General features: G+C 45.9%; 1 protein-coding gene and 1 pseudogene across 1 annotated transcript; both read right to left on the reverse strand.

Annotated features, from left to right (window-relative positions):
- Positions 1-283: 283 nt before the first annotated feature.
- LOC141977221 (olfactory receptor 52B2-like) lies at positions 284-1,258 on the reverse strand. Its single transcript, XM_074938635.1, has one exon. It carries the CDS (start codon positions 1,220-1,222, stop codon positions 284-286), a length of 939 nt encoding a protein of 312 aa, XP_074794736.1. The 5' UTR covers positions 1,223-1,258.
- Positions 1,259-10,987: 9,729 nt separating this feature from the next.
- LOC141977298 (olfactory receptor 52P1-like) lies at positions 10,988-13,772 on the reverse strand (annotated as a pseudogene).
- Between the last annotated feature and the right edge of the window lie 4,707 nt (positions 13,773-18,479).

The raw sequence follows: 18,479 nt of genomic DNA on the forward strand, positions 1-18,479 counted from the left end.
CCTGATAGTGTCAGAGCCATGGAAAGGCTAAGTGAGAGAGTGTGTGGGGGTTGGGGGCTGATGGGTGACAATGAAAGAGGGCAGGTAATGATCAGGGAGAGGGAACTCAAAATGGAGAGAGCCGTGCTTGGTGATGGAGTGATAAGACATTAGGTGTGAGGAACTTCTCAGACTGAACTTCCACAATGCTGAGCTCAGCCAAACTGGGACAGAGCACTCTTGATTAATGAGGAGATAGACTTTCCCTTCTTGTCACAAGGCTTAACATCAGTGTCTCAGGTGATCACCATCTGCAGGTGTATTTGCGCAATTTATCACGAAGCTCTTTGGTTTTGATCCCATAAATGATAGGGTTGAGCATGGGAGGGATGAGGACATAGAGGTCACCCAAGATGATGTGAACGTGGGGAGCGATGCCCTGACCAAAATGGTGTGCCAGACTGGAGAAGAAGCCAGGAGTATAGTATATCAGTATCACACAAATGTGGGCTGTGCAGGTGTTGAGTGCTTTTTGGTGGACTTCATTGGAGGAGATTCTGAGGACGGCCCTGATGATCAGACCATAGGACAGGGCAATGAGCATCGGGTCTAACCCGATGATTAGAAAGAGTATCACCAAGCCATACATGCTGTTCACTCTGATGTCCCCACACGATATCTTTGCCACAGCTATAGGTTCACAGTGTGTGTGGGGAATAATGTGGTTTGCACAGAATGGCAGCCTGGTCAGGAGCAAGGGCAGAGGCAGGACGAAGAGAACAGATTTGATCAAACCTAGAAGCCCTAGCATAGCTACTCGTCCTTTGGTGAGGATGATGGTATATCTCAGAGGGTTACATATGGCAACGTAGCGATCGAAGGCCATTGTCACGAGTATGTTTGAGTGCATAACAGCAACCAAGGGAAGGAAGAATGACTGGGTGAGGCAGCCACGCACAGTAATGGTTTTCAAATCGAACCAAAATATGCACAGTGCTTTTGGCACAACAGAGGTAGACGTGGTGATATCTGTGAGTGCCAGCATGCATAGCAGTAGGTACATTGGCTTGTGTAGGGTCTGCTCTTTGCTTACAACAAATAGAAGCATGAAATTTTCCAAAAGGCCGGTAATGTAGATCATTGTGAAAGGGATGGAAATCCACATATGAGCATCTTCCAGGCCAGGGATGCCCATTAAGATGAATGTTGAAGGGTCAGAGGGGGTGAGGTTGAAAGCTGTCATGAAGTTCTCAATTTTTCAATCGGGCTCAGAAATGTTCAAGGTGCCTGTGAAGACAGAGGAAAAGAGTGAGGGGGGGTTACACACTTTATAACAAATAGTTGGGTAAATATTTGATAGTTATTAATAATCAAGAAAGGGGGTTGAGAAGTGAGGTGAGAACACTTATAGTTGATACATGATTATTTTGATTATAGTCAAGTGTAGAGAAGTCCTCAAATGGAGGAAACAAAACCATGTGAAACCCTGCTCTCAGTGCAAGCATGGACAGAAACTCAGCAAAACATTGAAATCCAGGAGGAGTGGGATGGGAAATCATACAGAAAATATAATGCAATGAGATCAGTCAGTCAATGTTTTACCCTCCTCTGGACTCCTACTGTGCACCCTTCTCACACAGTATATTGCAGGAATAGTGGGGGTTCTGGGAAGGGCAACGAGAATGCCCAAGGGACAGGGGAAAATGTCATACGGAGAGAGGTGGTAAAGACTTGGATTCTTGCCTTACAAATGATATGAATAAGAGGGGACATGAGAAAAGTCTATAAAATATTGACTGGTAGAGAGCCGATCGAGAATGTGTCTCCCTGTCTCATAAAACAAGATCTAGTGGACATTCAGTTAAACTGAAATGTGGAAAAACCACAATAGATGAATAAAGAATGCTTTCTTCACTCAGTGCCTGTCAAGGTTCCTTCCCCACTCTGAACTCTAGGGTACAGATGTGGGGACCTGCATGAAAACCTCCTAAGCTTACTTTTACCAGCTTAGCTTAAAACTTCCCCAAGGTACAAATTTATTTTACCCTTGGATTTCCACTGCCACCACCAAACTTTATCTGGGTTTACTGGGAAACGTAGTTTGGACAAGTCTTTCCCCCCAAAATCCTCCCAACCCTTGCACCCCACTTCCTGGGGAAGGTTTGGTAAAAACCCTCACCAATTTGCATAGGTGACCACAGACCCAAACCCTTGGATCTGAGAACAATGAAAAAGCATTCAGTTTTCTTACAAGAAGACTTTTAATAGAAGTAAAAAGAAAAGAATCACCTCTGTAAAATCAGGATGGTAGATACCTTACAGCGTAATTAGATTCAAAACATAGAGAATCCCTCTAGGCAAAACCTTAAGTTACACAAAAGACACACAGACAGGAATAGTCATTCTATTCAGCACAGCTATTTTCTCAGCCATTTAAAGAAATCATAATCTAACGCATACCTATCTAGATTACTTACTAAGTTCTAGGACTCCATTCCTGTTCTGTCTCCGGCAAAAGCATCATACAGACAGACACAGACCCTTTGTTTTTCTCCCTCCTCCCAGCTTTTGAAAGTATCTTGTCTCCTCGTTGGTCATTTTGGTCAGGTGCCAGCGAGGTTACCTTTAGCTTCTTAACCCTTTACAGGTGAGAGGATTTTTCCTCTGGCCAGGAGGGATTTTAAAGGGGTTTACCCTTCCCTTTATATTTATGACAGTGCCTAAATAGACTGAGGAACGCCTTACCTGAAGAAGTAGTTGAGGCCATGAGATAAGCAAGAATCAGGAAGAGTTTGGACATTTCCATGGATAGTGAGACTTTCCAGTGGCAATAGTGAGAGCTAAATAAGTATTTTCTAAAGCCTATCCAAAAAAGAGCACACGCAAAACTTTAGTTGTTAGGCAGTAGGGTCACAGACTCTTGATGGTCAAGTCATTCCACCCCATCCACCTACTACTGCGGCATTTGGGGCTGTCACTGTTGGAGAGAAGAAATTCAACTTGATTGACCATAGGTCTGATTCACAAGGCCATGTCTATGTTGGAGAGGAGCCAAGTCTCCACCATGGAAAGACATTATTTTATCATGCTGGGCTATGACCTTGTGCTTAACAGAATGGGCATGAAGGGCACAAAGGTCTTGGTATTTAGGGCTAAAGGCAGCACCTCTGTTACTTTCCTTGTTTCTTTTGGTGATAGACTTTCTTGCAGGCATCCAGCTTTGCCTGAGACATAAGTTGCAGGTGTTAACTGACAAGTGTAAGCAGAGACTTTCATCTGCTTATCCTTCTCATGCCTGAATATTGATGAGATTTGACAATGAAAGAGAAATTGGGGGATGGTAAATAATGAAGCAGACAGTTCAGTGTTTCAGAGCAATCTGGATTGTTTTGTGAACTGGGTCGAAGCAAACAATGCATGTTCTAATATAGCTATGTCGATATATAGGAATGTAGGCAACGCTAACGCGACGGAGGACTATCGTGGGAAACAAAATGATTTTGAAGATTTTGGGGTGAGAAGGGATAAATAGATAAACATGAGCTCCTAGTGTGACCCTTTTCAGAGTAACAGCCGTGTTAGTCTGTATTCGCAAAAAGAAAAGGAGTACTTGTGGCACCTTAGAGACTAACCAATTTATTTGAACATAAGCTTTCATGAGCTACAGCTCACTTCATCGGATGCACACTGTGGAAAGTATAGAAGATCTTTTTATACACACAAAGCATGAAAAAATGGGTGTTTACCACTACAAAAGGTTTTCACTCCCCCCACCCCACTCTCCTGCTGGTAATAGCTTATCTAAAGTGACCACTCTCCTTACAATGTGTATGATAATCAAGGTGGGCCATTTCCAGCACAAATCCAGGGTTTAACAAGAACGTCTGGGGGGGGGGGCGGGGAAGGAGGAAAAAACAAGGGGAAATAGGTTACCTTGCATAATGACTTAGCCACTCCCAGTCTCTATTCAAGCCTAAGTTAATTGTATCCAATTTGCTAATGAATTCCAATTCAGCAGTCTCTCGCTGGAGTGTGGTTTTGAAGGTTTTTTTGTTGTAATATCGCAACTTTCATGTCTGTAATCGTGTGACCAGAGAGATTGAAGTGTTCTCCGACTGGTTTATGAATGTTATAATTCTTGACATCTGATTTGTGTCCATTTATTCTTTTATATAGAGACTGTCCAGTTTGACCAATGTACATGGCAGAGGGGCATTGCTGGCACATGATGGCATATATCACATTGGTGGATGTGCAGGTGAACGAGCCTCTGATAGTGTGGCTGATGTTATTAGGCCCTGTGATGGTGTCCCCTGAATAGATATGTGGGCACAGTTGGCAACGGGCTTTGTTGCAAGGATAGGTTCCTGGGTGAGTGGTTCTGTTGTGTGGTGTGTGGTTGCTGGAGAGTATTTGCTTCAGGTTGGGGGGCTGTCTGTAGGCAAGGACTGGCCTGTCTCCCAAGATTTGTGAGAGTGATGGGTCATCCTTCAGGATAGGTTGTAGATCCTTAATAATGCGTGGGAGGGGTTTTAGTTGGGGGCTGAAGGTGACGGCTAGTGGCGTTCTGTTATTTTCTTTGTTAGGCCTGTCCTGTAGTAGGTGACTTCTGGGATCTCTTCTCTTCTGGGAAATTCTCAGGCCTGTGTTATACAGGCAAGAAGAGCGCAATAGTCCCATCTCACCTTGGAATCTATGAGCATGTCCCCATGAGTCAGCTGGAGGTATTTTGCCTGAAAGTTAGTGCCTGAAATTACTGAAGGCATTTTTTTCTATTTGTGACCATGCGGAATTTAGCCCCATGCAGACAAATGGTCATTAGACTGCAACGCCTTGGAAGTGTTACGCTGGTTGAATATTTGATGAGGCTGTGGGATCCCATGAGGCACTGCATGGATGAATGTTTTAGGTGAAAAATAATTACTTGAGCCACGAAATCTCTGCGCTGAGGAATAAATGTACAACCCTTGCTATTAATGACTAAGAGGAGTGGCTGGCAAATGGTCCCAGAGCATCCTTTCTTTACTGTCTCTGTCCAAGTGGCGCACTTTTTCAGTCAGCCTTCAGGGGCTCCTGCACATGACAGCTGCATTGATCTAGGCCCTCACATTTCCCATAGTTACCGCTCTCATTATGTAACGTGGATACTTCTCAAATTGCCAGTTGTTCCCGTGTAGCAGTTTTTGAAGCACCCTGCAGTGAGTATGGGTGTAACAAGAGAAGCTCTACAGGTGTGATTAGAGGCCCCTCACCCCCAGCAGGGGAGGAGTTGTGAGGAGCGTGGGGCGGCTCAGAGGTGGTGGGAGCCAGGGAGGGCTGGGGAGCACGGAGAAGACACTGGTGACCAGCGTGCTGTTGGAATCGGCGCAGTTGGAATTGGAGCTGGGGAAGCAGATACAGACGGGGGGGTGGGGGGGAGGGTCAGAGTCTGATGGGAGATTGATCCAACTGAAGAGCAAAGATCAGTCACTTCACCAGTAGGAAGATCAATTGAAGTTACGTAACTAACATTCAACAACAGCAATTGGGAAGCAAGCTGAGTAATCCTTTTGACACCTGGACTGCAGTTCTGTGGTTTGGCAAGAGAAAGAGACTCTGACACCCACCCCAAAATACACTCCGGACAAAGAAAGGTCCCGCCATGCCCTCACAAACTCCAGTGCAGCCTGCCTGTTGATGTAAACCCTGCTCCTTGCCCCATAACCCTCAGTGCTCCCCGCCTGCCCATGTACCCCCCGCTCCATCCCCAGAACCCCCAGTGCTGGCCACTTGTTCATATAGGTTCCCCACCCCACAACTTTCAGCCCTGTCACACTGTTATACTCCTTACCGAAGACCAAAACCAGGTGCCAGACCCTACAATGACAGCTCACAGAAATAGCTCCTCAGACGAAGGTTAAACTCAGTGTCGGCCTGCACTGTGGAAAAGGGGGAGATCAGCCTGGACTGCCTTTCTGGGAGACAAAGGAAACCCCATCAGCAGCTCAGCCTGTGCAGGGAAGGACAGTGGGGCAGACCTGGTGGTAGGGAAAGAGGACAGGAAGAGCCAGTGTGAGCCACTCCTCTTCAAAATGACACAAAGCATTAACGTATTGCAGCCCGTTAGAAATGCGGACACCCCTTCCTGAGGCTGCTTTTCCATGTTAGCAATTGATGATGTTACTATGAGGCAGTTGTGTGGTTCCTAACAGGAGGAAGGATGGTCCAGATGTGGGGTGGTGTCAGAGACAATCTGCTACAGTGCCACTGTGATCTGGATACTGCGTGTCCTCGTCCCCCCATACGCATACACAGACCTGGATCTGCCACAGTGAGATTTCCAACCCCACCTGGATTCCTCTGAGCCAGAAACATGCTTTTCTCTTTCCTGCCTTTTGATTCTTCTCTTCCTCTCCAGAACCAGAGATGCAGGGGTACGGAGAGAACAGACCCCTCTCTGCCCCCAACAAAAATAATTGTTCTTCTAATTGTTCTGATCCTCTAAGCCAGTGGGTTTAAGATTTGAGCAACTTTCCTGTCAGTTCTTCTTTGGTCCAAATGAGCTCACCCATCCATAGAAGCCACAGAACGTCTGCAGCTGAAGTCACTGGAGGATCACGGTTGTAGTAAATCAGGTCATTTATTTAAGTCCCTACCTGTGAATATAGGGTATATCTCAATGGGCCCAAATTTCACCCTTTAACCTGTTTAACTTTCATCTCGGAACTGTGGAAATTACAGATACTGGTCAGGCTGGAGAGAGTGCTATTCTCTTAGGGTGTTGAAAGTGTCTGAAGGAACCACCAAGTTTATGTGTCCTGCTGAGACCAGGTATGAAAGATATGGATTCCAATAGACATGGGCACTGATTTTGCTTTCAGGGAGGCCAGTGTCAATTTGGAGTGACCCACTGAACACAGAATGTGCAAGCAGAATCTGACCAGTGTGTGACCCATTCTTGTGTTAACAGAGACACCCACTGCAGAGGCCTTGGCTGCACTTCCCAACAGGGTACTGTAATTGCTGAATTGGAAAACTTGAGCAAATCAGAGAAAAAACTACAGCACCCTAAAAAAGAAAGCTACTCAAACAGATAGAAGGACACAGTAAGAGACGAGGAACCGATCTTAAAAACAAATGTTTGTCTAAACTATTTCCAATACAATTATACTTCCAATTTTACCTACTAAATCACTTGGTCTTTCTGATAATGCTAAACAATTTAAGTCACTGTACTGGTAAATTCCTGCCCAGATGCTTTGTGACATGAACCTTGAACCCTTCCTGAGCCCTAACCACTAACTTTAATGCAGAAACAGGCAACTCACCCAAATCCTGCTCAGCAGAGAGAGGAAATAAACTTACAGTGACAGGGCGGCAGAACCCTGAGAATCAGTGTATGAATCTCACATCTCTGACACTCAGAGTGCTGGGCAGTGACCTTTATCATTTCCCTGTATGGTCCCTGCAGATGCTTTGATTGGCCAGGACTCCCAAATAATTCCCTCAGCTCCATGAGCAGTGGAAAGAGTAAAAAAAATAAACCCCGGAGAACTTCAGCCTGAGAGCTTCCCCTGGGAGTGAAGAAAGAATTTGCTGATTACAGGGGCTCAGATGGTCAGGGCAAACTGTGTCTTGCAGACATTTCAGCCTAGCAATGTCTGTGGCTCTTTAATGTCCTGCCATCTGCCCTATGTGTGGGAATGCTGCCACAAGATATGGGAGCAAAGCCTGTTTTCAATTCATCATAGCAGCGTACCACTTTATATCGCCCAGGCAGTTGTAATATCCAGTCCATTAGCCTCTGACATTCATTGCCACCTTGTAGAGGCCAAATGACAGGATGATGAACTGATGCAAGCCGAAGGGCATGGAAAAGGCTTTCTTCTCTCAGGATTCTGACATCATGGTGCTTCCCAGTATCCCTTTGTGCAGTCTAAAGAGGATATATATCTATCATCTCTGAACTGTTCTAATCGATCTTCTAGTCTGTGGATCGATCAGCACAGCAAATTTTACAAGTTAGTTTTTTTTTTCTTTCTAACTCTCAGGTATAGCAGGTTAAAAACAGAGAGGTTAAGATGACAGAAAGCAATGCCCAAAGAAACTGGAGTTAGACAGATGGGAAGTAGAAGAGAGAGAAAAGGAACACCAGAGACTGGTCAAATAAATCTACTCCATAAGGAGGCAGAGGAGGCTGCCCACCAGAGAGCTATGGAGGCAGTGAGAGAGGGAAAGAAAGCCCAAGAGGCTGCCCACCAGGGAGCTATGGAGGCAAAAGAAAAAGAAATGGAGGCAAAAGAAAAAGAAATGGAGGAGATGGAAAAAGAGAGGAAGCATGCACTGGAGATAGAGAAGGTAAGGGCTCAGAAGAATATACCAAATAACCCTAACTATCCTTCCACAACAATCCACAAATGGGAGCGACTATGTCCACAGTGATATTGCTGAATATTTTCTCACCTTTGAGAGACTGTGCACACTCCATCAAATTCCTGATGCTCACAAAATGACCGCATTGATCACAACATTGACTGGAAGAGCTCTGGACATATTCAATAAGATGCCTATTGATGAGGCTTCTGACTATGATAAGTTCAAGGATTTGGTTTTAAAACAATTTCAAGTTACACCTGAAACTTACAGAGTAAAATTTCAAACCCTTAAGAGGGGGCCTGGACTAACTAATGTGGCTTATGTAAACCAAATGACAGATCTGTTTGATAAATGGCTCAAAGGATGGGATGTAACTAGCTTTGGAGGAATGTGGGATTTGAAGACAGAGGAGCAATTCCTGAATATGTCCAAGGAGGATATAAAACAGTGTTTATCGGATCAGAAAATGGACTTAGCAGGAAGTCTTGCTTCTTATGCTGATCAATACGAGCAGTCACAGACCGCGACAGATGCAGGGCAAACCGGAACAAAATGGGTGGAAGGAGGAGAGAGAAACAACCCGGGTCGCAGTTTGAGCTGATACCAGAAGGGACACCCCCAGACCACACCTGACTACCGGGGGGCAGCCCAAGGCCACAGTGTTGCCGGCACCTAGTGCCCAGAGGCAAAACAACAGCAGGGGTTCGTTGCCCGGTGTGCGTCACCCAATAAACACAACAGGGTGGAGAAGCAGAAAAGTTTATTTGGAATTCCAAAGAAAGGTACAGGGAGAGAAATCTCAAATCCTGCACCCCAGAGCAGGTCATTACACACACTTTTATATTCCTTAATGCTACTGCACTACACATCAGCCAATCAAAGCTTTGCACAAATACTCTGCCTTCCTTATATGGGTTACAACAATGTTTATTTCCTGCAACCTCTAACAAGCATTCCTAGCAACTTAAACAACCAGCACATCCTGCCTGGCCTTGTAGCTGTCTCTCCTGTTATCTTTAACTTGGCGTCAGCAAACCTTACACAATAAGGCATTGTCTACAACTGCAACATTGTTTTAAGAGCAAAAAAGCTTACTCAAACCAGCCAGGCCTGAGTTCTATTAAGGGGGGTTGAAAAGAAGCCCTTAGGCCTAGAGCAGGGAGACTTCCTCGACCCTTATGGCCTTCCATCCCCTCGACTTAACTAGTGGCCATGCCCTGGGGTCTCCAACACCAGCTACACCCCAAGGAACACTCCAGACACCTTATCATCCCACCACACCATTCAGAGCAGAGGGAAACTGTGAGTGTGGGCGGGAAAAAGGTTACAGCGTGGAGGGATACCGGAGTGTCAGCTATCCATGCTTCCTTAGTGGACCCGAATTTAATCGACCCAGAGGTCCAAGTGATGATTCAATCCTTCAAGTCAAACTCTTTTGACTTGCCTACAGCCAAGTTCCAGCCCCCATGCTGTTGAGGGAAGACTTTGCCAATCATGTGAAGCTAGCCAAGAGGGTGGGAATCGTCGACAGCAGCCAGGCTAAGCAAGCTGTCACACCTAGCTCTGTTCTGGAGATTTCTACCTGGACCCAGTCAGAGGTGTTGGAACCGGATCCCATGCCAGCGTCTGCAACAGCAGTAGTGGATCCAGTCCCAGAGACCCAGACAGAGCCAGTCCCAGAACCGGAATCTGCAGAACAGCCAGGACCAGACCCATTGCCAGCACTGAATCCAGTGCTTGGAACCCCAACACCAGCGGGCCCCACCGAACCTGCAATGGCAGCAGCAGATAATTCTACACAAGAGGCTCAGAAGGAGCCTGAACACCAACATAGTACACCAGAGGAGAGCAGTTCACAGTCAAAGGAAACAGTCCCATCACCTGAATCTCTTCCAGAGGGACCAAGTCCAGGTCCACAATCCAATGAGGAACTGATGTCTCCAGAATCAAGGGAACAGTTCCAGACCAAACAGGAAGCAGATGAAAGCCTCCAGAGAGCTTGGTTGATCTGCCTCTGGCCCAGCTTTGGCTGTTTCTCTGGCCCTTCTAGATCTGGTGGGGGTTGCCAGATTTCCACTGCATTAGTAGCTCAAAGTCACTTAACAACTCACTTGAAAGTAGCCCCATCACTTTCTCCAAACAAAGGTTTTTTTTATCAACACATTTGTCTATACATAAAATAACAGATGAAAGCTTTCGTTACACACCTACTACAGATTTGATTTAAAAAGAAAATTGACAAGCCCCACCAGGATTCTGTCCACATTAGCAACACACCTATGAGATGCCACCTATGAGAGAACCCTGTTCACACAGAGACTAATGGAAAGCCACCTTGCATCAGAAAGCTGCAGTAGCAGCTAAGAGTTGGTAATGTAACAGTTACAGAAAAGCTGCGTGAGAGGGGACTAGGGGTTGGGCACTGACAAGTGATGCTGAAAGAAGTCAGGTGATGGTCAGAGAGAGGGAATTCAGCAATGGAGAGAGCAGTGCTTGGTGATGGAGTGATGAGAGATTAGGTGTGAGGAACTTCTCAGACTGTGAACCTCCACAATGCTCGGTTCAGTCAAACTGGGACAATGCACCCTTGATTAACAAGAAGATAGCCTTTCCTCCTCTTGTAACACAGACTTAAATTCAATGTCCCAGGCGATCATATTCTGCAGGTGTATTTGCCCACTTTGTCACGAAGCTCTTTGGTTTTGACCCCATAAATAATAGGGTTGAGCATGGGGGGGATGAGGAAATAGAGGTCGGCCAAGATGATGTGAACATGGGGAGCGATGCCGTGACCGAACCGGTGCATGAGAGGGGAGAAGAGGCCTGGAGTATAAGACATCAGCATTACACAGATGTGGGCTGTGCAGGTATTGAGGGCTTTCTGATGGGCTTTCTTGGAGTTGATTCTGAGGAGGGCTCTGATGATCAGACTGTAGGACAGGACAATGAGCATCAAGTCAAATCCGACAACTACAAACACTATCACCAAGCCGTACATCCTGTTGACTGTAATATCCCCACACGAGATCTTCGCCACAGCTATAGGTTCGCAGTGCGTGTGGGGGATAACGCGGTTGGCACAGAATGGCAGCCTGCTCAGGAGCAGGGGCAGAGGCAGAATGAAGAGAACAGCTTTGATCAAACCTACAAACCCTAACTTAGCTATTCGTGCATTGGTGAGGATGGTGGCGTATCTCAGAGGGTTACATATGGCAACATAGCGATCAAAGGCCATTGTCACTAGGACGGTTGAGTTCATGACAGCAACCACGTGAAGGAAGAAAATCTGGGTGAGGCAGCCAGCCGCAGTAATGTCTTTCAAATCGAACCAAAATATACACAGTGCCTTTGGCACAATGGAGGTAGACATGCTGATGTCTGTGAGTGCCAGCATGCAGAGCAGCAGGTACATTGGCTTGTGCAGGGCCTGCTCTTTGCTTACAACAAACAGAAGTGTAACATTTTCTAACAAGCCGATAATGTAGAACATAGCAAAAGGGATGGAAATCCAGATATGGGCAGCTTCCAGGCCAGGGATGCCCATTAGGAGGAATGTTGAAGGACCAGAGGGGGTGAGGTTGAAAACTGCCATGAAGTTTTCAATGTGCTGATCAGGCTCAGAAATGTTCAAGGTGACTGTGAAGAGAGTGAAGCACTGGGAGGCGGGTTACACATCTTAAAATAAATAAACATTTTATAGTTACTGTATTAACAGTCTGGGGGGGGTGAGAAGTAGGTGGGGACATTTATAGAGATTATTTTAGTTATATTCAAGTCCAAAGAAGTCCTGAGAGGGTGCTAGCCAACCAAGTGAATGGGCAACATGATGGCAGATAAACGTTGATATTACTAACTGCAGTGTGTATGCCTATTGGAAGGAAAAGCTTGAACTCCTCAAACACATTACGAGGTTCTAATTTAAAACTATGAGCTCAGGACAGGGACCCGGGCATCATGGTACACAGCTCTGGGAAACCCTGCTCACAGTGCAAGCAGGGACAGAAACTAAGCAAAACATTGAGATCCAGGAGGAGTGGGATGAGGAATCCTACAGAAAATACAGTACCATGAGATCAGTCAGTCAATGTTTCACCTTCCTCTACACGCCTTTGTGTCGTAGTGGGCACACAGGATATTGCAGAGCTAGAGGGGTTCAGGGAAGGGCAATGAGAATGATCAAGGGCCTGGGAAAACTCTGATATGGAGAGAGGTTGAAAAGACTGGGATTGTTACCTTTACAAAGGAGATGAATAAGAGGGGACATGAGAAAAGTCTATAAAATACTGACTGTTAGAGGGCAGATTGCAAATGTGTTCTCTGTGTCTCATAACACAACATCAGGTGGCCGTTCAATTAAACTGAAACATGGCAAAATCAAAACAGATAAATAAAGAATGCTTGCTTCACTCAATGCCGAAATAGATTGAGGAACACCTTACCACAAGTGGTAGTTTAGGCCATGAGATAAGCAAAAATCAGGAAGGATTTGGACATTTACATGTATAGTGAGTATCCAGTTACATTGGTTACAGCTAAATAAATATTTTGGAAAGCATACATATCCAGGTGTTTCAGGGCACAAGACAATCTCTAACTGTTATGCATTAGGGTGACGCCTCAAGATGATCAAGTTACTGTCCCCATCCACCTGCTGCTGGGTTTTTTACACCTTCTTCTGCAGCACCTGTGTCTGTCCCTGTCAGAGAGAAGAAACTGGACTAGATCGACCTAAGGTCTGACCCACGAAGCCATGCCTATGTGGGAAAGGAGCCAAGCGTCCACCATGGAAACAGACATTATCATGCTAGGCTATGACTTTGTGTTCAACAAAATGGGCATGAAGGGCACAAGGATCTTGGTATTTAGGGCTACAGGCCTGCACCTCATTTACTTCACCTGTTTCTTTTGTTGAGACGCTTTCTTCCTGGCACCCAGCTTTATCGGAGATATAAGTTACAGTTGTTACCTGACAAACAGAGACACGTATTAGCAACTCAGCTGCTAGCCCTTCTCATGTCTGAATATTGGTGATGTTTGCAGATGATTCAGCAATTGGGGGAGTAAATAATGAAGAGGTCAGGTCACTGATTCAGAGCAATCTGGACTGGTTGGTAAACTGGGTCAAAGCAGACAATATATTTTCTACTATAGCTATGTAGATATATACATCTAGGAACAAAGAATGCAGGTGATGCTTAAACATTGTGGGAAGCCAAATAATTCTGAAGGAAGATTTTTGGGTGTGAAGGGGTAATTAGCTAAATATGAGCTCCAAGTGTGACCATGTGGCCAAGAGAGCCAATGTGATCCTGGGATGATAACCAGGGGAATCTCAAGGTGAGGGAGCAAAGTTATTTTACCTCTGTATTTGGCACTGGTGCAACTGCTGCTTGATTCCTCTGTTCAGTTCTGGTGTCCACCATTAATGATGGACGTTGATACACTGTAGATGTTTCAGAGAAAATCACTGGAATTAGTAAAAGATTAGAAAACCTGCCCTATAGAGAGAGACTCAAAGAGCTCAATCTATTTTGTTTAACAAAGATGGTTACGGTGTGTATTTCATGAGTCTGTGGTATCCCATAAGGCACTGCATGCATGAACATTTTAAGTGAGAAAAATAATGATTTCACCACATAAAATCTCCGCACAGCAAAATGTATGCACGGTCCTCTTCATGAATGACTAATAGAGATGGTTAGAAAGTCTCGCAGAGCATCCTGGGTTTAATGTCTGTGTCCCAGTGACCCACTCTTTCAGGCAGCTGCCAGTATGTTCCTGTACATGACAGCTGTATTTATCTCGGCCTTGACATGTCCCAGTGTTTCCCGCCCTCATCCAGGACAAAAACCAGGTGCCAGACCCCACAGCGGGAGCCACAGAACTGTCTCCTCAAAGTAGGTTAAACTCAGTGTCTGCCTGCACCGGGGAATAGTGGGAGGTCAACCCGGACTGCCTTTCTGGGTGCGAAGGGAACCCAGCAGCCACTCTGTCTGTGCAGGGAAGGAGAGTGGGATGGACCTGGCAGGAGGGAGAGAAGACGTGGAGACTAAAAGGAGCCAGTGTGAGTATCTCTTCCTCAAAACAACACAAAGCTTTAACGTATTGCAGCCCGTTAGAAATGCAGACACCCCGTCCTGAGGCTGCTTTTCTGTGTTGGCAATTTCCAACGTTTCCACGAGGGTATAGTGGGGTTGCTCAGAGGAGGAGGGATGGTCGAGGTGGGGGAAGGTGTCAGAGACAGTCTGCTACAGTGTGATCAATTGTACTCTGAGGCACCCGTTGGCCTCGTTACGCCTCTTTGGTCTGTGTATTAGGCAAGATGTGCATTCCGTATTTTGCACGGTTTCAGGACTCCGTGCCTCTGTGATCTAGAGACAGCATATCCTGCTGTCATGTCCTCCCCCTTCCTCCCCCAAGCACACACACACACACCGTGCATTCCTCGACCTCCCTCGGTGAGATTCCCAGCACTGCCTGGTTTCCTCTAAGCCAAAAACATGCTTTTATTTTTAGTGCATATTAGTTCTCCTCGTCCTCTCCAGAACCAGAGATGCAGGGGCACAGAGAAAGCAGATCCCTCCCCATCCCTGAAAATATTGTTGTCCAAATTGTTTTGAACCTCTAAGCCAGTGGTTCCCAAACTTGTTCTACCATTTGTGCAGGGAAAGCCCCTGGCGGGCCGGGCCGGTTCGTTTACCTGCCGCGTCCGCAGGTTTTGCCAGTCGCGGCTCCCAGTGGCTGCAGGTCACTGCTCCAGACCAATGGGAACTGCTGGAAGTGGCGGCCAGTACGTCCCTCGGGTTGTGCTATTCTGCATCAGAAGTAATACAATGGCATTTGTCCACTCACTGTGTGATTCATTCACCAGTCCCCAGCCCAAAGTGTCCTGTACGTCCCTCGGCCCGTGCTGCTTCCAGCAGCTCCCATTGCCCTGGAGCGGCGAACTGCGGCCACTGGGAGCCGCGATCGGCCGAACCCGCAGACGCGGCAGGTAAACAAACTGGCCCGGCCCGCCAGGGGTTTTCCCTGCACAAGCGGCGGAGCAAGTTTGGGAGCCACTGCTCCAAGCCTGTGAGTTTGAGATTTTAGCAACTCTTATAGAATATCAGGGTTGGAAGGGACCAAATGAGGTCATCTAGCCCAACCCCCTTCTCAAAGCAGACCAATCCCCAAATGGCCCCTCAAGAATTGAATTCACAACCCTGGGTTTAGCAGGCCAATGCTCAAACCACTGAGCTATCCTTCCCCCCCCCCCTCTAATGTCAGTTCTTCTATGGTGCAAACGAGCTCACCCATCCTTAGAGGCCATGGGACAACTCCAGTTGAAGTCACTGAAGGCTCATGGTCGGTGTAAACAGGCCATTTATTTAAGTTCCTACATGTGGATTTAGGGTGATCTCAATGGGGCCAAGATTTCACCCTTTAACCTGTTTAACTTTTGGCTCTGAGCTGTGATAATCACGGCTTCAGGTCCTGCCACAGAGAGCACCATTGTGTTAGGGTGTTGAATGAGTCTGAAGGAGAGGTCCACTGATGGCAGAATGTGACAACAGAAGCTGACCATTGTGTGAACTCCTGTGCCCCCAATTCTTGTTGTGAACTCTCTGGTAAAACAGAGACCCACTGCAGAGGCTTTGGCTGTATTACCTGGCAGCACAATGAATTTGCTGAACTGTAAAACTTGACCGACCCAGAGGAAAAATGACTCCACCCAAAGAAAGTGACTTACTGAGACAAATAGAAGGACACAGTAAGACACAAGAAATTGATCTTAAAAAATCATGTTTCCATCTGTGAGGTCTAAAGTGGCAGCTCAAACTGTTCTAATCGTTCATCTACTCTCTGCATCGGGGAAGCATCAAATCTGAATACTGTGTTGAAATTTCAGAAATGGGTGCAGAATAGGGTTGTGCTATTCTGCATCAGAAGTAGTACAATGGAATTTGTCCACTCACCATGTGATTCATTCACCAGTCCCCAGGCCAAAATAACCTGGAGTTCATCTCAGAAGGTATCCCCCATTTTACAAGGGAACAGCCACAGAATTTCCCATGTGTTGCCCTGGGGCCATTTCAATATGGTGGTATTTTAGGTAGGTGTGTCGGCTGGGGTGAGAACCTGAAGTACAGATTCATGGTCAATATTCATAACTTCAGATACAAAAATGATACATGCACACAAATAGGATAATCCTTTTCTCCAAATCACAGTTTTCCAATCCTGACAAGTCATATCTTGTACAAAATGTATCATAATTATGTCATAATCCTATAACTCTGAAGAATATGGAGTGCAGCATCACAATGCATTTATTAGGAGGATCCCCACCTAGGCTTTTGGGAGATTCAAATGATAGAAGTAAAGCACATTAGAAAACATATTCCCAACTATATATATATATATAAAATGAAGGGGTCTAAATTAGCTGTTATCACTCAAGAAAGAGATCTTGGAGTCATGATAGATAATTCTCTGAATACATCTGCTCAGTGTGGAGCAGCAGTCAAAAAAGCAAACAGAATGTTAGAAACCATTAGGAAAGAAAGAGATAAGAAGACAAAATATAAAAATATGCCACTATTCAATCCCCCACCATGGATACTGCATGCAGTTCTGGTCACCTCATTTCAAAACAGATAGATTAGAAATGGATACGGTACAGAGAAGGGCTACAAAAATGTGTAGGGGTATGGAACTGCTTCCATTTGAGCAGAGATTAAAAACATTGGTACTTTTCAGATTGGAAAAGGGATGACAAATAGGGGATATGATAAGGATCTATAAAATCATGAATGGTGAGGAGAAAGTGAATACAAAAGTCCTGTTTACTCCTTCATATAACACAAGACCCAGGCGTCACTCAAGGCAGCAGGTTTAAAACAAAGAAAAGCAAGTACTATATACAACACAGAGTCAACCTGTGGAACTCATTGCCAGGGGATGTTTTGAAGGCCAAAAAGACAATGGGGTTCAAAAATAACTTGATATGTTCAAGGAGGATGGGTCCATCAATGGCTGCTAGCCAAGATGTTCAGGGACACAACCGCATGTTCTGCAACTGCATGGTCTGAGTGTACCCTTGCCTCTGACTGTCAGATGCTTGGACTGGAAAACAGGAGATGGATCCCTTGGTAATAGCCCTGTTCTGTTCTTTCCCTTTGAAGCACCTGTCATTGGCCCCTGTCAGGACTCTGGACTAGATGGAACGTTGGTCTGACCCAGTATGGCTGTTTTTATGTTTTTAGTTGTGTCTCCTTTTTCTTCTCTGGGTGCTGCTCCTCATAGTCGACAGGGCGCACATGCCTCTCTACCTCAAGGAGTCCCTGCCACTGAAACAGTAATTTGAACAGCAGGCTTGGTAGTAACCATAACTCTCAATCACCCAGTCTGCAGACTCCTAGATGAACCCCTTTGTCACAGGCCTTCTCTTGTTCCTGTTGTGCATTAGCAAAATTCTTCTAGCAAACACCAACAAAAAATTGGGGCTATTTCTTAACTGAAGAATGTACTGGATTATGTTCATTGCCTGGGGACTTTGCTCTTCCATGTTTCTTTAAGCACGTCTGGAAAACCTTGAAGCTGCTTCCCAGACAGCAGTTCAAAAGAAGAAACCCTGGGGGCTTGAGGCACCGTCCTGAGGCACCTTCCTGATTTGGCTTTAATTGTCTCCCTGTCAGTCCCCCGCACCCCACCACCACCATTTTCAGTAAAAGTCACAGACAGGCCACGAGCTTCCATAAATTTTTGTTTTTTGCCTGTGACCTGTCTGTGATTTTACTGAAACTCTTAACTTTAGGAATGACTGATCAACTGGTCTGCTCTTCGTTCCTGAATTGTGTTGCTGCCCAGGATAGCCACACCCTGGATGAATGCATCTGAGATGCTGTCAAGGGCTGTGGTTGTTACAGGGCAGCTGACCTGGCTGGACATGTCCACCACAGCATCATCTTTTCCCTCCCCTATTCTTACCAATTCCGATGGTTCTAAGCAGAGTCTCACCAGGGAGTCAGCCTCCATCTCCTCAGTCAGCTGTTCCCCCCATTCTGTCAGGACTTCACCAAAGTGATTCCTGACCCTCCCCAATGTGACCAGAAAGGCCAGATGTTGGAAATAATTTACCTAAGAAATTTATAAAGGTTGAG

Source organism: Natator depressus, chromosome 1, assembly GCF_965152275.1.
Source record: "Natator depressus isolate rNatDep1 chromosome 1, rNatDep2.hap1, whole genome shotgun sequence".
NCBI classification, from domain to species: Eukaryota; Metazoa; Chordata; order Testudines; family Cheloniidae; genus Natator; species Natator depressus.

Excerpts from the sequence above, each read along its gene's own strand:
- LOC141977221 (XM_074938635.1), bottom strand. The coding sequence starts at position 1,222 with ATGACAGCTTTCAACCTCACCCCCTCTGACCCTTCAACATTCATCTTA.